The sequence below is a fragment of the Manis pentadactyla genome, chromosome 9 (assembly GCF_030020395.1).
Source record: "Manis pentadactyla isolate mManPen7 chromosome 9, mManPen7.hap1, whole genome shotgun sequence".
Lineage (NCBI taxonomy): Eukaryota > Metazoa > Chordata > Mammalia > Pholidota > Manidae > Manis > Manis pentadactyla.
This window is the reverse complement of record NC_080027.1, coordinates 29,299,649-29,326,470: the sequence shown is the minus strand read 5'-3', so window position 1 is coordinate 29,326,470 and position 26,822 is coordinate 29,299,649. Positions and strand designations below refer to the sequence as shown.

General features: G+C 47.3%; 1 protein-coding gene across 6 annotated transcripts in view; it reads right to left on the bottom strand.

Annotated features, from left to right (window-relative positions):
* Nucleotides 1–26,822, bottom strand: part of ME3 (malic enzyme 3) — a 171,566-nt gene that overhangs the window by 47,760 nt on the left and 96,984 nt on the right. For all 6 annotated transcript variants that reach the window (XM_036906976.2, XM_036906978.2, XM_057507156.1 and 3 more), the window contains 2 exons: nucleotides 10,476–10,551; nucleotides 3,095–3,256 (listed from right to left, as the gene is read on the bottom strand). In XM_036906976.2, coding sequence (XP_036762871.2) covers nucleotides 3,095–3,256; nucleotides 10,476–10,551 — 238 coding nt within the window. The remainder of the gene's footprint in view (nucleotides 1–3,094; nucleotides 3,257–10,475; nucleotides 10,552–26,822) is intronic.

The following is a 26,822-nucleotide window of genomic DNA, read 5'->3' as shown; positions in this document are numbered from 1 at the left end:
CACCAGTACCTGACTCCTTGGAGCCGTGTGCCACAGTGGGCAGGGCAGCTCTGGAGCCAGACAGACCTGGGTTCAAATCCTGCCTCTGACACTTACAGCACTGGGATCTGAGCTAAGTGGTTAATGTGTTTCAGTCTCAGTTTTCTCACCTGTAAAATAGGGAGAAATCAATATCTCAGAAAGCTCTTGTGAGAACTAAATGAGATCAAAGTATAGAGAGGACTAGAACTTTGCCTGGTACAGGGCAGGTGCTGGCCCTGGTCTTACTGGCCTGGGTGAAAACTGCTTTCTCTCTGCAACATGGTGTTGCAAGAGCAGGGCAGGCTGTGCTCCCTCCTGCCAGCTGGGAATACTCTGGGCCTTCCTGACAGGAGGGGGAGCAGGCCCAGGGTAGCTCTCTCCTCCCCACACCCAGGAAGGAGGGGTGATCAGAGGCCTAAAATTCCCTGCGGAAAGGCAGACACTTGGAACAGATGTAACGCAATAGCCATTAAAATGATCAATTAGGTGCCAGTGTTGACACCTTGACAGCTAGAATACTCCACCCACACCTGGCCCAGCAGAGGGCCTGACACCTACTAAACATCAATGAACGTTTGGTAAACAGAGAGAAAGTGTTCACAAAATTATCTTCTTTGAGAAAAATTAGAACAAAGTTACAGGCACATTATAAACAGGTAATAACTTTATGTGATGCATAGACAATCCTGGTGGGGAACACCAATGTAGTATGGTGGGAGAAATGCCATTTCCTTTTTCTTTAAAACTTTGAGTAATATTTTAAATTGATTTAAAATAATATTTTGAATCATGTTTAAAGTTACTTTAGTAATAAAAGTTCTAAAAATCAAGAAATGGGCTTAGAAAGTAACAGAAACCCAGGCAGGCAGTGTGGGGGTGGTGTCAGGGGGATTGGGATCCCAGCCCTGCCATTTCTAGATCTTCTTGGGAAAATTCATCTCATTAAGCCTCAGTTTTCTTGGTTGTAAAAAGAGGGTAATGACAGATGCTCCAGTCTCGGGGTTCTGGTCAGGCTAAGCAGGGAGGTCTGTAACAGAGCTGCTGTGATTATTGTAGTTTCCTGCCCTCTTTTCTGGTGGGTTTATGATGAGTTGTGGCCAGCTCTAAACTTCAGTGCCTCTGGCTGGGTGCACTTCAATGACAAAGGGTCTTAAAGCAGCTGCTGGAGGCAATCAGTGGCCCTCCAGGGGACGCAGCGGCCTCAGAATCAGATGCACACTGCTCCGTTTCTCACCTCGAACCAGCTTTTAGGAGAGCGACTGAAGGTCTCCATTAGGGCCAGCTGAAACACAGCGGGAGGTACTGGGTGGGTGAGAAGAAAACTGAAAGTCTGCCGCACTCATCCATGCCTGCGGGACTCCACGCACGTTCCCTGAGGCCGAAGGACGACCTCGGCCAGGCTGGGGATGGACCCATGGTGCAGAGCAAACCCTGAAGACCGGCCTTGGCAGGGGGCTCCAAGGCTTGCGCTACCATCTAGCCTCCTGTCTCCTGGGCTGGTGCGGAGGAGCATGGAGTGGAAGAGCTTCAGGGTAAAATACTAAAACACCTTCTACTGCAATCCCTGTGATAACGGAGGGATCAAGTCTAGACGGCATAGGGGCTCCCCCAGCGGTCAGGGTCCCGGCTTCCCAGTCCAGCGCTCCCATTCCCTTTGTCCTCCCTTGGCCCGTTCCCACCCCTATGATTTCTAAGCTCTGAACAAGGTCTGCCCACGTGTTCGCTCATATGATGGCATCTGTGGATGATGCCTGAATGATCATCACTCCTCACTGGCAGCTATAGGGCTCGTTCCTGCTTGGATGTGGGGGTGAAGGGTGTGCAGGGAGGAGGAAGGCCATGCAAACAGTCGTCTGGCAAGTTTTCTTGAGAGAGCTTACCGCAGAATGCAAGCAAGTATAACCTTTTTGACAATATGAATCAGGAATCTAAAAAATGACCATTCTCTTTGCCTCAGATATTCCCATTTCTAAGAATTTGTCCAGAAGATCTAATCAGAGATGGAAACAAAGACTGATCTGCAAAAAGGGGTATCAGAGCACAAGTTACATTAGCAAAAGAACTAGAAAGAAGCCTAAATGTCCAACAGTGGGCACTTGCATACATTATGATATATCAGGCGGCTATTAAAATGGCACAGTGGCTAATGACTTGGGAGAAAACTCAGGACATACATTATGTTTAAAAAACTGGTATATAAGACTGTATATGCAATATAAATCCTATTTTGTTTTAATAAGCTTTTGGGGGAGTGGAAGGAAATATTTATCAAATGTAAACAATGATTAGTATTGTGAGTGACATTTTATTTTTAACTCTCCTCTGGATTTTCCCAATTTTTTGAAGATGAACACGCACTGATCGTAAGCTCAGTGATAAACTGAGTGATTAAGCAGCAACTCTTGGATATTTTTTCATGTCCTCTGAACAGAGACCCAGAGCTGAGACCACAGACATGCACAGACACATTGTGTCCCAGGCGGTACCTAGAACAGACAGACTCTTGGCTAGAGTTTGAGCTCCTTAAACCCCAAACCACCTGGAATCCTGCAGGTGGATCCCACCCACAGCTTGGGTCAGTTTCTCTCGCTGGGCTTGTAGGACACTCCTCTGCCTGATTCAGACACTGCAGCCTGTGGTCCTGGCACTCTGAGTTTTAATTCTTTCACTGAGGCAGCTTTCCTATAAAATGCTGAAAAAACTCAGCCCTCAGCCACTTTCTAGTGGGTCAGACAGAGGCCTCAGAGGGCAATGCAAGCTGCCTGGGGCCAGAAGTAAGAAAGCAAAGAAGGCCCAAGCAGGGCTGTGGAGGGCAGAGGGCCTCACGGAGGTAGGGGTGCAAGGAGGCCCGGCAGTGGCTTGCGAAGAGTGTGGGGCCAGGAAGGTGGGGTGGTCAAGCAAGGAGGATAAAGTTTCTCCACTTCACAGCAGTGCAGGCGAGAGCCCTGGCAAAGGGGAGCCAGGAGAGAAATGGCCCCAAAGCTGCCCAGATATAACCGCCCACAAAGGTGCTCCCCCCACACCCCTGCTGCCGCCCTGTGGCCCTGAGCTCCCAGCCCAGGTGGCGCATTACCTCGTTGTTGGTGCCCACGTCCAGCAGCACCGGGAGGCACTGCTGCGGGTTGACCCCTCCGCACGCTGTGTACAGGGCCAGCTTGCCCACAGGGATGCCCATGCCGTAGCAGCCCAGGTCCCCCAGGCCCAGGATGCGCTCCCCATCAGTCACCACCACAGCCTGGAAAACAATCAGGGACAGGGCCTCCTGTGACCAAGTGCCCAGCTTAACAGCTCTGGCACGGCAGGCTTGACAACTGGATGCCCCCTGCCTCTGTCTGGGAAAGGCCAAAGGAGTCACTCAACTGAAGGTGGCGGGCTGGTGAGGAACCTGCTGAGGTGAGATGACAGAAAGGCGCCCCCTGCATCCTGAGTCAGGAGGGAGGGGCAGAAACAGCTGGCGGAAACCACGCCTAGCCAGGTCCCCTCGGAGAACCTAAGTAGACACCTCAGCGTGAGAACGGGGCACAGGCAGGGGGAAGCGAGACCATGTGCGTGCTCTCGGGCAGGCTCCTGGGAGATGACAAATCCAATCTGCGAACAGAACTCCCAGGGCCACCTGCTGGGTCACCATTTCACGTGAGACCAGGAGGGTTCTCAGGCTGTACTGGGACTGCCTTTGTGTGCTGGCGGATGACCACCGAGGACACACCATGTACTAGGGACAGTGCGGGTTCAAGGTCACTCCTGCGTTATGATGGGTATTCATTTAGTCATTCCCTTAATACTTGTTTTTGAAGTACCTGCTCTGTGTTAAGACATTGTGCCAGATCTTGGGGGAAGAGGTAGTTTGCTCATCTGTAAAAATATGTATGGACCCAAACCCTGAAGAACTAAAGGGCAAACAGGGAGATGGAACATCCATATTTGTAATTATGGCTCTGGGAGGAAACTGGGAGTTCAGCAGAAGAGCACAGGGCAGAGAGACTGACAGGAGAGAGGTACTTCCCGCAGGCTAACCCTTCACGTGCCAGAACTCCAACAGGTGAAGACTGTCACGGGGGGTGCAGCTGGGGAGAAAGGGAATTAAGATCCAGGGTAGAGGTGGGGAGGATATAGGCTGTGTGTGGGCGTGCAGGTGGCATGAGAGGAGAGAATGGAAAGTCGGTCAGGAGGCAGACAGCGAAGGGCCTTGACTGTCAGGCCTTGAATGTCAGGCCACAAGCATTTATTAAGTACCTACTGCTTTCTCTTTCTCCAGCAGTGCAAGTCCTGCTCATTAATCTAATGCCATCTCTCCTAGCACTTGTTACACCCACCACACACCAGCTGCTCACCTTTCCTGTCTGCCTGCTTGCCTTCCACAAGCATTTATTAAGTACCTACTGCTTGCCAAGCCCTGCATAAACTACCACTTAAACACCTGACCGTGATAGTATTTGGGTTCTTATTTAACAATTTTTATGCACCTTTATCTTACCAAACAGCCTAAAGGTTAATGGCAGGGGTTTTGGAGTCTGATAACCAGTATTTGAATCTAGGCTCCTTGATAATGTACCATCTGTAATCTTGGGCAAACAGATAACTTTTCTGAGCTTTAATTTTTCCATAAAATAGGGCTAATAATAGTACCTAACTCACCACATCATTGTAAAGATGAAATGAAGTAAGTCTCATTTGAACCAGGTGCCTTGTATACGTGGCTAGTAAATGGCTGCTGATTATTATTTGGGGCAAAGATTACGTATTAGAATTGTAATTGTTTCACCTCTCTCTAGTTCAGCGTTACCACAGAAAGGCCATGTAGTAATTATTTGTTGAATAAATGAATGAAAGAGAAACCTAGGAGAGACCTTGGCAGCTTTTAAGAAAGTCTGGCCATGCAAAGCTCAACAGTTTTCTGACCTTGACACCTCATCCCTTCCAACAGCTTCTACTGTCATCTCTAAGCAGATGACACGTAGTGCTGCCTGCTGGGCATTGCCACTTGGATGTGTGCTAGTCCTCTGAAGTCCCTTGAATCTTTAACCAAATGAATCTACTCTTCTCTTTCACTCCTTTTAAACCTTTTACTTCTCTTATCCTCTGTTACCTGTATCTCTCAGTCTCAGAACTGTCCAGTGGTGAATTCCCATAGCATTTTCCTCTTCCACAGCACCTATATGTCTCTTCTTGTATAGAGTTATATAATTTTCTTGTTTTTTCAATAGTAGTTCTAAGCTCTTTAGGGCAAGTAAACAGGTCTTGTCATTTTTGATTCTTTAGCACTTAGTGTGGTATCTGCAATGTGATATAAACTCAATAAATGGTGGACAATGTGATATATCCCACACAGAGAGCAAAGGATCTTCTCTAAAGGATTCAATTTAGACCTGGCATAGATGAAAAAGTTAAGAGAGAAAATACTGCATCTTCTTCTTCATGACATCAACAGAGCTGATGCCTGGGGCCACTAGTGCAGTAGAGGTCAGCAGGCTGAGGGCAAACCAGAACAACATCGTGGGGCTTTAGAGCCCAGCAGTAAGTATCAGTGAACTACAGGATCACAATTTCCTTGTTTAGATGCTGTTATAACTCATAACGTGCTTGTATGTGAGATGTCTAGGGGGAGTTCCAAAGACAAGGGAATAGTTTGCTACATTCTTCCCTTGTCCACCTAGCTTGGACCTACAGCCTTTCTGGACTTCCTGCCCGCATCCCGTAAGCCAGGTGAACCCGACGGGGCTATCCCCAGGTGGACCTGGGGTCGTGACTCCTCTAGCGGTTTCCTAGGACTTGGGCTGCCTGCGGCCCTGTGCGTGCGCCTCTTTCCTCCTCCTCTTGTTCCTTCCTTGTCGTCTTCCTCCTCCTCCTCCTCGTCTGCCTCCTCATTTCTCTGTCTCTTCGCAACATAAATAACACACAAACCATAGTTTCGAATCCTGGTTCCCCACCTCGCAAGCACAGAACCTAACCTCGCAGCTTCCTTGTCAATTAAATGGGGGTAAAAACAATCCCTAACTCTTACAGGTCATTAGGAGGTGATGAGTTAATCCACACAGACACTCGGCAGACTGCCGCACAGGAGGGTGTGGTGCTGCCCAGGCCGCCTTTCGGGAATGACGGAGTGACTCCCCCAGCTCTGCTCTCTGCTCTCAGCTCTCAGCCACTTTGGGAATTTCTTCCACTGAAGAGAGCCACGGTGCCCCAAGCCACATCCTGTCCCAGGGCAGTAACCTGCAGCCAATGACTGATGGGTGCAGGCGAGTGTAGGCCGGGCTCCATTGCTGCAACTCAGGGTGACTCTGAAGGGTCATCCCAGCTCCAGAGGCTCCTTGTGGGTGCGGCTGAGTTTTCCCTGGGACCTCACTCAACCCCACCTCTCTCTCAGCTCTCTCTGGCTTCCTCTCCTTCTGGAAGTGTGGACCCAAGAGCACTCCCTGATATGCTGCTGGCCATCTCAGAGAATGTTTCCTGGCAAGTCCAACATCTGACACTGAGTACGGAGCAGGGTTTAACACACAGTGGGCCTGTGCATGCGAGGCAGGCACTTGGCACTAGCATCTGGTCCATGTTTAAATGCCCACATGGCTGGACGGATCCCTTGGCCCCACTACCAGCCGCCTCTCAGCACCTCCTCCCTGCGGCTGTGGGATTGGGACGGACGAGGGAGAGATTTAGGAGCTTGGGAAAGCTTTTGGGGAGGATGGCTGTTCTCAGCTGAGCCTTCCTCCTGGCTCCGGGCGATGGCCTCTGTGGGAACGAGTCAGAAAAGCAGTTCTCATTCATCATCGTGATTTAGGCCGGACAGCTCTGGGCAGCCTGGCCCGCCCCCTCCACCCTGAACAAGAGGGGCCCACAAACCTCAGGGTCTCCAGCCCTGGGCTTTGGCCTTACTTCCCCCACAGCCTACTTCTCTCACATCTCAGTTTGCAGGTCAGCTTTCTGGCTGGGAAACCATGGAAAATCACCTTTTTTTTCCCCAGTTGATTCAGCTGATTCAGAAATAACATCAGGGGCTGAAATGCCTGCACCTTGAAGAACTGTGCCTTGCTGACGCAGCAGCTGGGGAAGAGGCGGCTCAGCAGCAGGCTCGGGGAGGCGCCACACTTACTCGCGAGGGGGACCGCGGGCAATTGCTCATCTGAGAAAAGACACCCCTGCCCGCTCTTCAGAACCCGCCTCGGGGGTTTGGAAGCACTCTGATAGCAGAGGCTATGCGAATCAGATGAAACAGTGACGGGAAGGAAGGCTAAAGAGCAGAGATTCTGCACCTAGGTAGGGAGACCTTCATCTCCTCTTTCTAAGGCAACTGGAGGAAACACACCAGTAAACAAGAAAGACTGTGGCTTGGAACATTCTGGACCTTTGTAAGGGCAGCCCTGGGGGTGAGGGGAGTGGACTCTCCAGAAAAGGCCAGTGGATGGGGCAGGTGGGGACTAGGGTTAACTGGGGCAGCCTGCTCAGTCCTCTTGCCTTGTTTACACACCAAACAATGGGTCCAAAATTTAGAGTTTCTGGTTTTTCCAGAGAAAGCTGGAAATTCAAGTTTTTTTTTTTTTTTAATGAACTCTCCTAATTTTAGAATGTTGCCTACAAATTGAATATTTTCAAAAATCACTGAGGGCCAAATCAAATGTGCTTAGGGGCGAAGTCAGTGGGTCACTGGCTTGTGGCCTGTGATTCCCAGGTAAGGGGGCCCTTCCTCGGCTGCCCTCAGATCTCGGCAGTCTCTTTCCTGCTGCTGTGGACACTACAGCCACCTCGTCCACCTTAGCAGCAATGTGTCCACTCAACTGCCCTTCAGTGTTGTACAGGGTCATAGTTAATTCTCACTACAGGAGAAGAAAGATCAGAGAGGTTATTTGTACACAGAGAAGGTAAAAAGAAGATTCAAGATTAGAATCCGGGTCTGTCTGACCAAAAAGCCAGAGCTGATTCTTCTATATAGTTCCTGGGGATTGATCTTGGGGTTTTTCCAAAGGGAGACAGGAATAAAGGGTGGAGGGGAGGAGCCTGCCCCAGGCACGCACCTGTCCACGCCGGGGCACTGCAGGGGGAGTGGTCAGGCAGTCCCCCACCTGCTGCTGTCCCCTGGGCTCCTCTCTTTCGCAGCACACACAGTCTGGGGCAATGGCTTTGGGTCAGTCTCTCTAACCAGACTGCCAGCTCCTTGAAGTTGGGCCTGTACACCTTCTTTATTCCCGAGTCCCTAGGGAACTCTTAGAGAGTAGATGTTTCTTAAATGGTTGTTGAATGCAACTGACTTAGATGCACTGGTCCAGATCTGCTAATGTGACCTATACTTTCCCAAGAGGCTCTGGTTGTCTCCCTTCATTTGAGTCCCTGTGCAAGTCCCACCTATTTCAGGGCGACCCTAAGCCTCCCTTTCTCTTCCTTTAAAATTAAAACAGTTGCTGCTCCATCTCCCAGGTAACTAGCACTTAGTACTTAGAAGTCTCTCAAAATATGTTTGCTGAAGTCAACAGATATTTAGCAGCTGAGGGTCTATTTTGAATTCCTATCTCGGTTTCCCAAAGGGAGTGAAGCAGGTTTTGGGGTCAGGGTCTGTATTTTTCTTGTTCTGCATTCCCAGCAACAGGGCCGTAGGTATAGCTTAGTAAGTTGTGCTCTGATGAGAGGAGCAATTAGAACCCAGCCATGAGCCCTTCACCAAGCCTTTTTCTTAGTGGTTTAGAGGAGGTGTCTTTTCATCATTCTTTTTAGTCCCTCGTATCTTGCACAAAGTCACCATATGTGTCAATGGAAACCCCATCTCTCCCCTCTTGGCACAATGCCTGCACACGGGAGGTGCCCACCACGTCCATCAGTGTGCATCCCCCTCAGCAAGCATCTGCTGAGTGCCCACTATGCATGAGGTCTCACCATGGCCGGACTGTCCAGGAAGGTGGCAAGAACAGTCTGTGGGTCCTCGTCAGCATGTCCACACAGGGCAGGCTTGAGTTAACTTCCTACTGAATGAGCTGGCTTCCCTTAATGTGCTCAAGATCTTATTTTAGATTCATCCTAGACACACCCTAGAAACTTGCTTCTTCTGGGGCTGGGACCAAAACCTGCAGGGCCAAGGCTTGCACATAACTGGAGTCTAAGCAGATAAGCAGGAGAGATAAGCAGATAAACAGGGCAAACTCACACCCAGACGGATGAACAGTAAGAGTTCCTCCCATGGCCAGGACCGCAGGCCCAGAGCCCTGGCTCTGGCTCCGGCCTGGCTCCTGAGAGCCAAGGTCTTGCTCTACCTGCTCTAGTTCTAGCTGCTGCCACTCCCCTGAGGGGGCCAGAAGTGGGCGGCACACAAAGAGAGGCAGGTAGACAAGCTGCGCTTGGTGTCTGGTGGGGTGGGGTGGAGCTGGCTCAGGGAACCTGCAGGGGCGGAAGGAAGGAGGGTGGGAGAGGAAGCCACGCTGGAGGGCCTCAGTCTCACCGCCAAGGCAGGACGGTGCAGTAACCACCCTGAGGGGTACTGGTATGAGCTCGGTCAGCTCCAGCCCCTTCCCCGCTCCTGTGCCAGCAACGCCTTCACGGAGCAGCTAGCGGGCATTTTGCAGTTTTGCCTCACCCATTTTGTTTGCAGAAGTGACAATGAGCTGAAATGCCAGAGACCCTCACACTCTTTCACAGGTCTCCATACAGAAAGAGGAGGTCTGGGGATGTAGCCAGAGACTAACAAGTTTCTACAAAGCTGTGTGTTTCGTATTTTGAAATTAACACAAATTTTGCATTCTACATTATACCCTCTTTATGATATACAAATGTTTTCTCCTTAAATTTCTGGAGTAAAACTGACATTCCAGGAAGAAGTGCCAGGTTTGTGTGTCAAGCTGAATATGCATCTCCCACTCCCAACCCCTGCATACAATGCTGCATACTCCCAAGTATGAACATGTTGTTCATTAGCTTTTCTTTTGAAAAATAAAATTCCACCCTACATCTTATTCTTTTCAATGTCTAATTGTCTAAACTCTACTCAATTCAAGGCCCTGCTCCAATGACACCTGTCCCATGAAATCTTCCTAGATTGTCCTCAGGCTAAAAGTAATCTCTGCCTCTTGGAACACCCCCAACTCTTTCTCTGTGCCTCATTTACCTCTGATCAAGTCCACCATGTTAGTCACTGTCTTATTTTCCTCATGAAAAGCCAACTACTTGAGAAGAGGGTCTGTGTCTGATTTTCCCCTGTGTCCACCATGGACACTGGCAGTGGATTTTTAGTGGGTACTCAATACCTAAGGAACATATCTTCAGATACTAGCGATACAGGCTGATTTCCCATGGGTGCCTGGTTAATGCACGCCTCTGCTCCGTGGTGCATTTACACTAGGCTGTAACAGGCCTGGGAAAGGGGTGCAGTGTCTTCCCTTCAATGTTGCAATTGCTCATTTTATAGCTGGGAATGACTCTGGTCCTGGCTGAAAGGATTCATCCAACGAGAGAGCAATAGCAAAGAAACAGGATCATACCTTAATATCATCTTCTGGCCAAGAGTTCAGCATCGTTGCAAGATGGCCCTTGTCATGAATGGTGATAAATAGCCCCCTAGGAGAAACAAAACATGTACACAAAGAGAAACCACGCAGTCAGACTAGGAATAGAGCACAGAGCACAAACATCGTGTGTATGTCACTGCATCACATAATATTCCCACAGACCTGGGCAAAAGTGGTCCCTGCCTGAAGCCCCAGTAGTTTAGAGGGCCCTGATCTGGCCTCCTTCCAGTTTCTTTTCTCCACAGGCAAGGAGTCTACCATGTCAAGGGCTGTGCCCACCTGGAGCCTGCACTCACCAGAACCTGCACCTGCCTTTCTCCCTCTAGACCAGGCACACAGAACCCCAGAATTCTCTGACCAATTGCCTAAAGGCTGCTTTAAGGCACAGTATGGGCCTCTTCTCTGGGTCCCGGCTTTGAGTACAGCCTGCACTGTGGTGACTGGCCCCCTAGGCCTGGGTGTGTGACTGGAATTTGGACATGTAGGTTATGGTGTCCAGACACGTATATATGAGGCCTTTTGCAGTGGGGGATGGAGCTAGGACAGGAAGAGGGGTGGGCTGCCAGATGTGAGCCAATTTTCTCTGTACCACCAAAGTCTGAAAATTCTAGATTCAAACTTGGTCTTGCAGACCATCAGGAAGGTATAATTGAAAAGGCAGAAGGATGGAACATATCTTACTTAATGGTTTGGAACTCTTAATGTGTAGGTTTATGTACGTAGACCTGGATCTTCTGCTCTGGGAACCTGGGATGAGATTATGTGTACTTGGGGAGGAGGGCAGGACAGTGGAGCAGAGGATGGCAAGGAGTTTGTGCCACTTCCTTTTTTTCCTTTTTTTGTCCAGTGCACCCAAGACACAGGCTCCTTTTGCTTATGGAGAGCCCAAGGTCAAACGCTCAGTCTGTTTTGCTGGTGTGAGTGGGCTGGGGAGGTATGGGAAAACAGTTCCCCCTTCTACTGACTCCCAAAAAATGCTTTCCATAGCTTCATGACATGCTCAGATTTGGGGTCCATTATTGAAATCATTTCCTAGTCAATACTGTGAACACACTTGGCCCTGCCCTTTGGTCTCACCAGTCTAATAAAACCCCCAACCCTAGAAAAACCCACTCTTTTTTTCCCCTGGGTGCCTTCACCCAGGCAGCCAAAAGTCAAGTGGAAAAAATCCTACCATGGGCAGACCGACGGGCACCACCATAAATTCATCATTGTCAACCCACATGGATTCAGAACACTGACCACTCTTTGTTTTTAACAGTGTTTCCCTGGTCAAAATATACTCTTTTCACTCTTTGCAAACACTAGTTTAAACTTCACTGCTCCGAAACCCCCAACTGCCTTGCCTTCCTCCCAACCCCTGTAGTGACCGGGCCTCTGATGTCACAGGAAGCCATGGGATGGCATCTCTGTGAGCTTCCCACCACCAAACCCACAGAATTCTGCCCCCACAGCCAACATCTCCACCCCTCCGGTTCCAATGATTATTATAGAGCCTTACACTTCATTATCCCTTCTCTCTCTCTACCAGGTATTATTTCCCATCAGCCCTAAAATATGCCCAAGACTTTATCATCTTAAAAATGTCTGGCTTCTGGTAATGAAAGTCTCTTGGACAGCATAAACTTTCTGCAGCTAGTGATAAAACTGTTATTTTAAAAAACGACTTATATTGTTGTTATAAAATTTAGAGTGTATATTTTAAGGCAATAAGAGGTTGCCCAGCAGCAGGCAGAAACTGAAGGGGAATCTACCTTTGAAAGCAGGGTTTATATTTCTTGAGATTTGCAAATCTGTAGCTTTCAGTCTGAGGGCAATTTGATCTGCAAGCAACCTGGGGCAGCAGAAAGCCAAAGCCTTCCCAGCCTGAGGAGTCAGAACAGAGTTGGGGCTGGAAGAGCAGCCAGGAAGTGAATGGGGAAGTTCTGGAAGGGAAGGGGCTGCAGAGATTGTGTATACAATCTGCCCAAATCATTGGCTGACCATTCACCTATGCATACACCAGGGCTTGGCAGAAAAAAACAGAAACAAAAAGCTGCATCTGGGAGCTACAAGAACTGAGCAGAGAAATCTCAATCGCTGCCCATGAGGAGAGACAGAATTTAGAGTCTGAGTCCAGCCAAGTTGTCTGCCCCCTAGAACAAAAATTACTTTTGAGAGGAACAAGACAGAATCCAGAGTCCATAGAACCCAGGGTACACAGAGGGGTTCCTTACAATATTTGTACTTTATATGTGTTAGACGTTTTCCATAATAAAAAATTTAAGATAAAACAAAAAACACCACCGCACCCCAAACTCTTCTTGACTTCCACGTTGCCGGGACTGTTCTCTCTTCTCCCTTCCATAGCCAAACTTCTTAAAAGCATTGTCCCTACTAGCTGCCTCCTTTTTTTCATCCCTCACTGCAGTGTCTTTTCCCAATATGCTGTGGCCCAAACCGCTCTTGCTAAGGCTGCCAGCGACTTCCACATCCCTAAATGCAGTGGAACTTTCCTGTCCTCATATCCTCGGGCTTCTCAGTGGCATCTGACATTTTTAACTATGCCCAACCCAGCCTCTGGTTTCTGTGACTCTGCTCTCTTTGAATTTTCCTCCTAACTCTCTGGCTGCTCCTTCTTAGTCTCTCATGCTGGGCCATCCAGCAATTAGGGGTTATACATCCTCAAAAAATTTGTACCATCCCACTTCCTTTTTACTCTCATTCTTTCTCTATGTGATCTCATCAGTGCCAAGGCTTTTAGCCAGTGGCTTTCAAGTACCTGCAGACAGCAGTTTCTGACCTTTGGCACTGCTGACCTTTGGGGCTGGTATTTCTCTGCTGTGAGGGCTGGGGCTGACCTGTGCGTTGTAGGATGTTTGGAAGCCACCCTGGTCTCTACCCACTAGATGCCAGCAGCAGCCCACAGCCTGGTGTGACAACCAAAAATGGCTGGAGACATTGATAGATGTCCCCTTGGGGGCAAAGTTGTCCCTGGTTTTAGAGCTGTTGTTCTAGACCTTTATATTTAACTGCCTACATCTCCCTTGGTGTGTCTCAAAGGCACTTCAAACTTAACAGGTCCAGAACCAGATTTATGATCTCATCTTACACCAGTATGACTCAAAGACAAGACAAACAAAGGCCTGAGACAAACCTGATTCTCTTCCTTTGCTCCTTTTCTCAGTGAACGTTACCCCCGCCTCCCGGTACATCTAGTTCAAGAATCCCAAACCCCTAGAATCATCGACACTTTCCTCTCCCCTTTTATACAACTCAGTGCCAAATCCTCCAGTCCTACCTCTTCAGTTCCTCCTGGTTCATGCATTCATTCATCCGTAAAGCCACCTCCCTGCTGCCAGCTCCCAATCTTTCCCCTAAAGTACCACAATAACTTTGTGACATCCCCTCTTTGCCTCCTTCCATGCTATTTTCTACACAGTAGCAAGAGCCATACTGTTGCAAGAGAAGGCTCACTGTGTTATCCCTTGTGCTAAATATCCTTCGTGTCTTCCCATAGCCCCTGGGATAAAGGCCAGAGTCCATCACATGGCTGACCTGAAGGCCCTGTGAGGCTTGTCCCGTAAAGTTTCTTCACTTCATCCTAATTCACTCTCCAGTCATCAGCCACACTGGCCTCCTTTCCATTCCTCCATGTGCCATGATCTTCTTGCCCCATGGCCAGTTCACATCTGGTTCCCTCTGCCTGGCACAGCCCGCCTCTCCTTCCTCTTTGTTCAGCTAACACCTATTCTCTCCTTCCATGACTTCCAAGTCAATGCTGTGTCTCCCTGTCATACATCCTCAAAGCACCCCAGGCCTATACACACTAACTTGTTGCCTTTATTTGTGTGGCTATTTGATGAATGTCTCTTTCCCCCATTAGACTGCAAGGCTCGTCGACACTTCTCGGGCAAGGTGAACGTTTATTTTGTTGCTGCTGGCATTCAACACTACATACCAGGCTTAGACCATAACGGGTGCTAAACACATAATTATTGAATATGTAGAGGAGTAAGTGAGCTGTTCGCCTGAACACGTGAGTGAAGGCTGAGGGACGAGGATGAACAGTGTTGACTAAAGCTGGCGCGAAGGAAACTCGTGTGTGCCAAGTCGTCGCATGCTCCAGGGCTCCCTGGGCCGGGCTGGGGGTGCTGGTCTGGGCTGTGCCCTTTGGCTTCAGGCGGGGCAGTGTGCACAGGTCAGCATGTGGACAGGTCAGGGAAGGAAAACCCCTTTGCCTGAGACATGGGGTTTGCAGGGCTCTCCCATCACATTGATGGGAGGCAGTGTGGGTGTTTGAATTAACTTATTCATATGGTTTGAGTGCAAGTTCCAAGCATTTGCCTTGACATTTGGCAGTGACCGTGTGGTGCTCAGTCAAGCCACGCAAAAAACAAGCATCAGACTGGCTTCTTGGAACTTGTTTCTTCCATGTCTGGGAAATGTGAGTTTGGGAAATCACAATGGCTGGCAATAATGAACTTAAAGGACTGCCAAGGATGAAAGAAGCAGTCACCTATGGGCACCCTGAAGTTTAAATAGGGTTCCTAGCTTTGGTGGTGGTAGAAGGTTAACGGTCCAAGGTGAGCCTTATAGGTTGGACCCTTTTAAAGAGCCAAACCAACAGCTGCTCTTAGGCACAGCCGGAGGCGGTCTTGTGAGGACTGTGTCTCCTCCAGTTTGTACAGTTGCAGAGCTGCAGCTCTCCTATCTGAAGTGATTTCCACCAAGGTCATCTAGAGCTAGTCACATGCAACAATAATGCCAACAAGGAGGCCGATTCTTCAGCTGGGAGAACTGGGTGCCAGCTCCAGCCCCACCGGTGACTCACAGAGTGACCTTGGGAAGTCATTTACCCATGCTAATTAATCCTAGTGACGCATTCCCAGCCTCTGAATGCTCTTTCTAACTCTGCCCTGTTATGGAAATGGCCCTCACCCAAACAACTGTGGCTTCAACATTCCCCTTACTGGGGAGAGATTCAGTACTGATACTTATCAAAAAGCTCACAGGTTAGGGAGTACAATCCATGTACATTTTAGATCTTAGCAAAGCTGTTGTGTGATTCATTCTAAACACAGGAAAAGTGTGATTACAGAAATTATCTGGTACATTAAAATAGGCCTTCTTTGTTGAAGATAAGGAGAGGAAGGACACTTAATATGAACATTTTTCTTCACGGTGCAAAAATATACCTTTTGAAATGTATTAAGAGCTTTAACCACTTCTCAAAGTGCTTTTCCATCTATTATCTAAATTGCAGCTACAAATGCTCTCCAAAGGATTGCCCTCGATGGGGATTCTGAGCTGTCTAGTCCAAAGACTCATTTTATAAATGAGGACATTAAAGTCCAGAGAGGTAAAGTGACTTCTTCAAGGTCACACAGCTCATACACAGAACCTGCTAGAACCAGGGTCCTGATTCCAGCTCTCTCTCCACTGACCCAGACTGCCTGTTCTCTCTGGGGATGTAGTTCCCAACAAACAACTAGAAGTACAGAGTGAAACGTGCCAAACAGAGATGTGCACTGGGGCCACTAATGAAACATTCTCTTTGATGTATGTTGGTGAGGAAGTAAAATGAGCACAGTGAGGGATTATGATGATAATCAAATGGATTGCAGGTTCACACAGGACCCTGTGGGTGTCTCTTGCCCATCTAGTAGGCACTCAACAAATGGCAGCTCTCAGCATTGCTGAGTTAGTGTAGCGGTTAAGCGCGCAGATTCAGGAGTTGGACAGCCTGGGTCCAAATGCTGGACAAAGGCCTAGTGAAGTACTTGGCTCCTAGTAAGTCCTCAGTAAATGTTAGTAGCTAATGATTGATTTGTATTTTAACTATAATTATACCAAGTCAACGTGCATTTTTGTCAGGAGCGATAACTGACAGTTATATGTGCCTTTGGTGAAGCAGGAAGGCAGTCATAGAGTTTGGTAGAAGAAAATCTTGCATTATGTGGGTCATGGAGTGGCGGCAAAATAAGAGGGTCTTTGGTGATGCACAGTGCGCACTGTAAGGTTTCCATGTCCCCTGCGAGAGCTAGTACTTAAAGAGAGGCAGAGCAAGGGTGGCCTGGAAGGGAAAACAAGTCACAAAAGGGCAATACTGCTTCATTCATTCATTCATGCACCCATCATTCATTCACTCATCCACCCACCCACCCATGCATCCATCCATCCATCCATCCACCCACCCACCCACCCACCCACCCATCCATCCATCCATCCATCCATCCATCCATCCATCCATCCATCCATCCATCCATCCATCTACCCATCCATCCTTCCCTCTATCCATTTAATAGGGTTTTTGGAGTATCTCTGTCCCAGGAACCTTGTCAGGCTTTTGTGTACACTATCTTAATTTTCGTGCAGCACTATGAGGTGGCCACCATCAGCACTGTATAGACAAGATTAAGAGGGAGATATGTGAAGGTGTTGGTAATAATGATTCAAACACAGGTCTCTTGGATGCCAGAAACATGGCTCCTTTAGGTTTGTGATTTGGGGCAAGTCCCTTGAACTCTCTGTGCCTTAGTTTTCTCTTCATTAAAATGGGCACAATGGCTTCCCCATTAGCGGGTAGCTGATAAGATCAACAAAGCACAGTTCACAAAAACTCAGCCCACTGTAAAGCCCTGCAGACATGTGAATCTCACTCCTTGTCTAGCCAATTTGCAAGTCTAGGTGGGGGGTGTTAAAGTGACGCTGTCCAAGAGTGAGCCTGCCTCTGATTTCCTGGTGGCACTGTAGGGATGAATAAGGGAGAAAGTTAGGTGCCAAGGAGCTCTCAGAGTCCACAGCTGGGTCTGTTTCATTCTCTCCAAGAGAAGGACCCCAAAACCCAACACGAACGATGTCCCATGAGGCACTGCCTTTGACAGCTGGCGTGACGTTACCATCCTGCTCTGGGGCACAAGAGGAAGCAGGAAGGTGGGAAGCCCCAGGAAGCCCTGGGCCTGGCTCTGCTGAGATGCAGAGGCATTTCCAGGTTTTGAGTGAATTACAGGCTGCCCTGTGGATCCCAAGACACTGAACATCCTGCAGTGAGCTAACGCTACCTGAGATTTCATCGAGGCTAATGACGCCTCTGAATAATTAGAACAGAATGTCCTTTGCAGCTCCTGGACTGTGAGGACGGCATCTGGGACAGAGGCACTCACAAGAACCTCTCGCTGTGAATGGCCACGAACTGGTACAGGAAAAAAACAAAAATAATTTTGGCTACTGATTACTTCCCCCAAGTTTTTCCTGTTTACTTCTTGGAAGCAATTTTAGAACATGAGAGAAAAAAATATATATAGTGAATATGGTTAAGTTGCCAACCTATGGAATCCAGGGTTTAAGTGAATACACGCTTTACATAATGTACAGTGTATTCTTGAAAAGTTGTGAGTAAACAAAACACCTGAGTCTAAAATTATATTATACGTGTACTCAGGAGTTTGCTGTATAAAGGAACCTGGCAGAGAATTGTTCAGGAACCTAAGTTACTGTCCCCTGATTTATGGCTTTTCAAATGTGGACTTTCCTACTTCAGTTTCTAGAAACAGAACTGGGTTCTCTCTTAGCTGATGTGTGGGTGTCAGGGTGCCCTGACGGGAGCTGAGGGATGGCAGAGAAGTGGGGCGGCCTGCTCCTGCACGGAGCTTTGGCACAAGCGTGTGGACGGGGAATGGAAAGGATTCATGCTGAACCAACCTTTGTTCTTTCACATTCTTAACTCACTTGGCCTGAGAGGCACATTTGTTCTAGGCTGTTCATCCCAGAACCAGGTTGACACGACGCTTTGGGGTGCAAGTGTTTTAGCACCAGTGTGTGATTCACCACCTCCTCTTTCTCCTCTGCCACGGCAAGCTGCACAGTCCCCAGTGGGGCCCCATCATTAGGCCCGTCCTGCACTGAGGAAGGAGGACACACGGCAGAGCTGTTGTCTCACCCACATGGACAGGAGGCAGAAGCTCAGGATAAACCTTGTTTTAAGCACCGAGATTTTTAGGGCTGTTTGTTCCACAGCATAACCTAGCTGTGGTACATGCTGTGCAACAAAATCTTTCAGAGATGCTTATGACCTGAAAACAAAGCACGGGAGCCCCTGTCAAAGCAGAGGTGAGGGCCTCCTGGAGGGGGTGCTCACTGCTCTTCACCTCAGCCATCATTGTTCCTACAGCACATCTCATGTGATAGCAGCAGAGGAAAGAGTTCCTGACTGGAAATGGTGCTACGGCACCATGAGTTAGGAACCACTGCGTGGGAAACTGTTTCTCTGATGCACATCTCCTTCCACTAAGCTCCATGTTCCATGAGGTCAGGACAGCATCTGTCTTGCTCACTGCTCTAACCCCGGGGCCTGAAGAGTGTCAAGCACACAGTAGATACTCTGTAAGCAATGTATGTGCTTGGTATATGGAGTGGTTCAGAACATGGATGCTGAAGTGAGACAGATTTGGGCCTTTATTTTTCTCAGTTACAAACTGAGCATATACTAATACCTACCTACTGCAAGGTGCTTCTGTGAAATAACATGGCACAGTGGCCGGCATGTGCTAAGTGCTCTGTAAGTGGGGCTGATACTGGTCACTTGTGCTAGAGTGGTAACAGATCCAAATGTTTTCTGGGTGAGAGAAAATTCCAAGCCAGCTCTAATGGCCTGAACTGTGCCTCCCCAGAAGATATATTGAAACCCTAACCCCAGTATCTGTGACCTTATTTGGAAATAGGGTCTCCGCAGATGTAATTAAGTTAAAATAAGGCCATTAGGGAGGGCCCTAAAGCAGTATGACCGGTATCCTTGTAAGAAGAGGTGACAACAGGGACACACGGGGAGGCGACACGCGATGACACAGGCAGGGACTGGAGGGAGGCATGTACAACTGAGGAGAGCCCGGGGTCGCTGGCAGACCACAGGAGCCCGCAGAGGCGAGGACGAATTCTCCCCTACAGATTTCAGAGAGAGCACGACTCTGCTGACACCCTTATTTCAGACTTCTGGTTTCCAGAACTGTGAGACAATAAATTTCTGTTGATGGAAATTAGTGGTGTTTTGTTACAGCAGCCCTGAGGAAGCTAATACACCAACCATTGCATCTGTGTGCATAGCCATGAGCGGTGGCAATCACCATGCCTTCCCTGTCCGACTCTTAAAACTCTGCGGAAATTTCATAAGGGCGAGTCCAGGTGAAGTTTCCTCCATTTAATAAAGGCCTGCAAATTACATAACTATCTCCCGTTTCCATCAGGAGCCAGAAAAAGCCTCTTGAATTTTAGAATTCAGTTACACGAGAGAGAAAGAAAAACAAAGAGAATGTTCACTTAGGAGGATGTTATTTCTTGAGAAAAAGACTCTTAAACCCTTATCTCCAACTGCAGAGGAATGACCCTTCGAAGTTTCCTAAAATAGAATTGGAGGAAGAAAAAAAAGACCGACTCAAACAGACGCTACCCATTTAGGCTTCTTGGCACCAAGTCCAACAAAAAAAGGGGACTTAATTAAAACAGGGTCAGTGACATTAGGCAAACAACAGTGGAGGGCTGGGGTGGGGAATGTGCACTTTAAACCTGGGAACAAAGGAGCCCACTGTTGCCCCACAACCGCCAGTCCACATGTTATTGGCAGGAAGAGAAGACCTGTCTTCTGAAAACCCGCAAGAGGCTCTTTTTAGAGGCCAGCAGCAGTGTGCTGGGGTCTACAGCACAGCCGGAGAAAGCAGGTCCGAGAAGTCCCAAGGGCCTCCACCGCCCAGCGCCTGGGGAGGAGGGGCCTGAGGCCAGAGCCAAGTGGCTGGTCGTCTGTGTCAAAGGTCACACCCTTCCTGGGTTCTGCACAACACCCTCGGGGGAGTGTGATGGATGCGTTAGTGGTCGGTCACTCAGGAGCCTTCTTGGGTTTTATTTGCTATCTGGAGGAACACTTTGATTATTCTAACCCACTAAACGACCATAGCTAATTTCCTGTACCTTGGACAGCCCATCCTGTTTCCTTTCTGTCTCCCTGTGAGGTGGGATGTTACAAAAGGAGTGGGTATAGGTCCCTCCCAGCCCCGTGGAGGCCCCTTTCCTTCTGATCCTCCCAGATAGTAAGTGACCCGGAGGGTTCCTTTCTCAGAGGGAGGTGTAAAGGGGTGACAGTGACGTCTGGCCATGTGACTCCCTCGCAGGAGCTTGGAGTGGGCAAGACTTCCTGGATATCTTGCATTTGAGGTTAACAACTGCCTGTTCCCTGCGCAGGGTTTCTGCATTCTGCTTTATGCCAGGCATGGGAAGCAAGGATGAATAAGGCTTTACCTCTGAGCCAGTGGGATTTTTTGATCTAGGCAGACCAGGAAAAAAAACACAACAGGGTATAATAGAGACTTGCTGGAGCGTGGAGAAGACCACTGAACAAGCAGGCCCAGGACGGCTAAATCGCAGGGAGGGAGAGAGAGACTGCAGCAAAGCTGGGCCTGAGTCCCCAACGAGGGCCCCTGGTCTCTTTCCTCCCAGCCACTCTCTTGCTGCTGTGAGCCTTTTCCAGAAGTAGACCTGAAGCCTCAAAAGAGCAGGGACCTTCTCCACATCCACTGATTTCCACGGGTCACCCAACACAACCCTATAAATATCCTATCCACTTCAGAAAGGAATTTGAAAAGATGGTCCCTTCCATTCTGTCCATCCCTGAATGTGAGAATAGAGCAATTAGGACAAGGTACTAGAAGTTCTTCCACTACTGTGTCACGCTTTGTGAGTTTAGGAAACTTACCAGACCTCTCTGAGCCTGCATCTGAAAAATGCAGAAGGTAGATCATATAATCTCTAAAAATCTTGACTCTATGACATAATCCAGCAAGACCTGTATTTTTCAGGTTATTATCCACAAGGATGCAAAAAACATGAGGAAATATAGGGAATCAGAGATACCAGTGCTGTAGTTCATAATGAATAGATACAAGAGGGAAACTGAGTAATAAAAACACACAATGGAACCACAATGAAGCTTTTCAAAAATATGTCTAGCACACACACACAAAAATATTTGTTGAATAGTTACAACAGCATGGATTTGTAGCTAGACAGGCCTGGGTTGACACCCCAGATCTAAACCTTATTTGCTGTGTAACCTTGGCAAATTACTTAACCTCACTGCATCTCAGTTGCTCATTACTAAAATGGAGCTGGAGTTAATAATTAATTTAATAATTAAATCCATCTCAAGGGGATCATAAGAAGATGGCGGCGTGAGTAATTCAGAGGAAATCTCCTCCCCAAAACATATATATTTATGAAAATACAATAAATACAACTATTCCTAAAAGAGACACCAGTGGATGCAGTACAACAGCCAGGATACATCGACATCTGCGAGAACTCAACATCACACAAAGGGGGTAAGATACAAGCTGCGGCCAGGCGGGACCCGAACGTTCCCTCACCCCAAAACCTGGCGGGAAGAAAGGAGTTGGAACGGGAAGGGAGTGAAAGCCCAGGACTGCTAAACAACCAGCTCTAGAAATCCACACCCAGAACGCAGACACAAGGTGCATGGGGTGCTGGATATTAGAGAAACTAAAAAGCAAAACCTGTGGGGAGGTCCCTGCAACTGGCACCCCTAAGACAAAAGAAAAGCGAGTGCTTTCTGCAAGTCTTAAAGAGACAGGGACCCCATAGCTGGACGAAGTTGTCGCAGCACACGTAGCCAGCAGCTGGGAATCTCGGGGAAAATTAGGCGCTCTAAACCCTGGGGAGGCAGTGCAGCTCTGAAGCCCCTCACGGCACTAAGCAACCTGCCAGTCGTTCCTCCAACTGGCGCGGACCCCGACACACTGGCCCAGTAGTGGGAGAGGGGCAGCGTGTGCCGGGGACGGCGGCGCTGGAAGGAACCGAGAGCAGATCCGTGCGCCAATGGCACCAGAGGAGACCAGGAGAGGCTTGTGTGATCCTGCAGCGGTGCGACCAAACAGCCTGGGCGCGGCTCGTGTGCACCGGCGGCAGGGGAGCCAGAGGAGCCCAGTAGAGGCCCGTGCGCACCTGCAGTGGAACCAGAGGGAGCAGGCGCACTCCCAGCAGCCGACTGGAATCCCAGCCCAAGGCACAGCTGCCTGGGCCAGACCCAAAGGCCGCTGCTGGCATAGAGCTGCCCTGCAGAGTCGCCGCTAGCATGGAGGAGCGCACGTGGCATGCCTGCCACTCCCCACAGGGCTCTGCACTGCTCTGACGGACACCCCGCCCACAGCAGCTTAGGGGACTAACCCGGTGGCTGCTCCAGGAGTGCAGGTAACCGTCACAGGCAGCAGAGAAGGGCAAGGTATCCAGCAAGCAGGAAAGGACATTCTTCTCCCAGCTGACACACCTGCAACCTGCCTACAGCCACTGCTATCACCATAAAAAGGCAAAAAAATTTGGTCCAGTCCAAGATAATTCAAACAACACCTGAGAAAGGAGCTGCAGAGGCAGACCTAACCAGTCTCCCTGAAAAAGAATTCAAAATAAAAATCATAAACATGCTGACAGAGCTGCAGAGAAATATGCAAGAGCTAAGGGATGAAGTCCGGAGGGAGATTACAAACGTCCGGAGGGAGATTAAAGAAGTGAAACAAACTCTGGAAGGATTTATGAGCAGAATGGATAAGATGCAAGAGGCCATTGATGGAATAGAAACCAGAGAACAGGAACGCATAGACGCTGATGCAGAGAGAGATAAAAGGATCTACAGGAATGAAACAATATTAAGAGAACTGTGTGACCAATCCAAAAGGAACAATATCCGTATTATAGGGGTACCAGAGGAAGAAGAGAGAGAAAAAGGGATAGAAAGTGTCTTTGAAGAAATAATTGCTGAGAACTTCCCCAAACTGGGGGAGGAAATAGTTGCTCAGACTACGGAGGCACACAGAACTCCCGAGAGACGGGATCCAAAGAGGACAACACCAAGACACATAATAATTAAAATGGCAAAGATCAAGGAAAGGACAGAGTATTAAAGGCAGCCAGAGAGAGAAAAAAGGTCACCTACAAAGGAAAACCCATCAGGCTATCATCAGACTTCTCAACAGAAACCTTACAGGCCAGAAGAGAATGGCATGATATATTTAATGCAATGAAACAGAAGGGCCTTGAACCAAGGATACTGTATCCAGCATGAGTATCATTTAAATATGAAGGAGGGATTAAACAATTCCCAGAAAAGCAAAAGTTGAGGGAATTTACCTCCCACAAACCATCTCTACAGGGCATCTTACAGGGACTGCTCTAGGGAAGACTCCTAAAAAGAGCCCAGAACAAAACACCCAACATATGAAGAATGGAGGAGGAGGAAAAAGAAGGGAAAGAAATAATCACCAGACTGTGTTTATAACAGCTCAATAAGCAAGTGAGGTCAGGCAGTAAGGTAGTAAACAAGCTAACCTTGAACCTCTGGTAACCACAAATCTAAATCCTGCAATGGTAATAAGTACATATCTTTCAATAATCACCCTAAATGTAAATGGCCTGAATGCACCACACAGAGTAATAGAATGGATAAAAAAGGAAGACCCATCTATATGCTGCTTACAAGAGACTCACCTCAAACCCAAAGACATGCACAGATTAAAAGTCAAGGGATGGAGAAAGATATTTCATTCAAACAACAAATAGAAAAAATCAGGTGTTGCAATACTAGTATCAGACAAAATAGACCTCAAAATAAAGAAAGTAACAAGAGATAAAGAAGGACATTACATAATGATAAAGGGCTCAGTCCAACAAGAGGATGTAACCATTATAAACATACATGCACCCAATACAGGAACACCAACATACATGAAACAAATACTAACAGAATTAAAGGAGGAAAAGAATGCAATGCATTCATTTTGGGAGACTTCAACACACCACTCACTCCAAAGGACAGATCCACCAGACAGAAAATAAGTAAGGAGACAGAGACACTGAACAGCACACTAGAACAGATGGACCTAATAGACATCTATAGAACTCTACATCCAAAAGCAACAGGATACATATTCTTCTCAAGTGCACATGGAACATTCTCCAGAATAGACCACATACTAGGCCACAAAAAGAAACTCAGTAAATTCCAAAAGACTGAAATCCTACCAACCAACTTTTCAGACCATAAAGGTATAAAACTAGAAATAAATTGTACAAAGAAAGCAAAAAGGCTCACAAACACATGGAGGCTTAACAACATGTTCCTAAATAATCACTGGATCAATGACCAAATTAAAATGGAGATCCCGCAATATATGGAAACAAATGACAACAACAACACTAAGCCCAAACTTCCACGGGATGCAGCAAAAGCAGTCTTAAGAGGAAGTATATAGCAATCCAGGCATATTTAAAGAAGGAAGAACAATCCCAAATGAATAGTCTAATGTCACAATTACCGAAATTGGAAAAAGAAGAACAAATGAGGCCTAAGGTCAGCAGACAGAGGGACATAATAAAGATCAGAGAAGAAATAAATAAAACTGAGAAGAATAAAACAATAGAAAAATCAATGAAACCAAGAGCTGGTTCTTCAAGAAAATAAACAAAATAGATAAGCCTTTAGCCAGACTTATTAAGAGAAAAAGAGAGTTAACACACATCAACAGAATCAGAAACAAAAAAGGAAAAATCACGACAGACCCCACAGAAATACAAAGAATTATTAGAGAATACTATGAAAACCTATATGCTAACAAGCTGGAAAAACCTAGGAGAAATGGACAACTTCCTAGAAAAATACAACCTTCCAAGACAGACCAAGGAAGAAACAGAAAATCTAAACAGACCAATTACCTGCAACGAAATTGAAGCGGTAATCAAAAAACTACCAAAGAACAAAACCCCTGGGCCAGATGGATTTACCACGGAATTTTATCAGACATACAGAGAAGACATAATACCCATTCTCCTTAAAGTTTTCCAAAGAATAGAAGAGGAGGGAATACTCCCAAACTCATTCTATGAAGCCAACATTACCCTAATACCAAAACCAGGCAAAGACCCCACCAAAATAGAAAACTACAGACCAATATCCCTAATGAACGTAGATGCAAAAATACTCAACAAAATATTAGCAAACTGAATTCAAAAATACATCAAGAGGATCATACACCATGACCAAGTGGGATTCATCCCAGGGATGCAAGGATGGTACAACATTCAAAAATCCATCAACATCATCCACCACATCAACAAAAAGAAGGACAAAAACCACATGATCATCTCCATAGATGCTGAAAAAGCATTCTACAAAATTCAACATCCATTCATGATAAAAACTCTCAACAAAATGGGCATAGAGGGCAAGTACCTCAACATAATAAAGGCCATATATGATAAACCCACAGCTAACATCATACTGAACAGCGAGAGGCTGAAACCTTTTCCTCTGAGATCGGGAACTAGACAGGGATGCCCACTCTCTCCACTGTTATTTAACATAGTACTGGAGGTCCTAGCCACGGCAATCAGACAAAACAAAGAAATACAAGGAATCCAGATTGGTAAAGAAGAAGTCAAACTGTTACTATTTGCAGATGACATGATATTGTACATAAAAAACCCTAAAGACTCCACTGCAAAACTACTAGAACTAATAATGGAATTCAGCAAAGTTGCAGGATACAAAATTAACACACAGAAATCTGTAGCTTTCCTATACACTAACAATGAACTAATAGAAAGAGAAATCAGGAAAACAATTCCATTCACAATAGCATCAAAAAGAATAAAATACCTAGGAATAAACCTAACCAAGGAAGTGAAAGACCTATACCCTGAAAACTATAAGACACTCTTAAGAGAAATTAAAGAGGTCACTAACAAATGGAAACTCATCCCATGCTCGTGGCTAGGAAGAATTAATATCGTCAAAATGGCCATCCTGCCCAAAGCAATATACAGATTCAATGCAATCCCTATCAAATTACCAACAGCATTCTTCAATGAACTGGAACAAATAGTTCAAAAATTCATATGGAAACACCAAAGACCCCGAATAGCCAAAGCAATCCTGAGAAGGAAGAATAAAGTGGGGAGGATCTCGCTCCCCAACTTTAAGCTCTACTACAAAGCCATAGTAATCAAGACAATTTGGTACTGGCACAAGAAAAGAGCCACAGACCAGTGGAACAGAATAGAGACTCCAGACATTAACCCAAACACATATGGCCAATTAATATATGATAAAGGATCCATGGACATACAATGGGGAAATGACAGTCTCTTCAACAGATGGTGCTGGCAAAACTGGACAGCTACATGTAGGAGAATGAAACTGGATCACTGTCTAACCCCATACACAAAAGTAAACTTCAAATGGATCAAAGACCTGAATGTAACTCATGAAACCATAAAACTCTTAGAAAA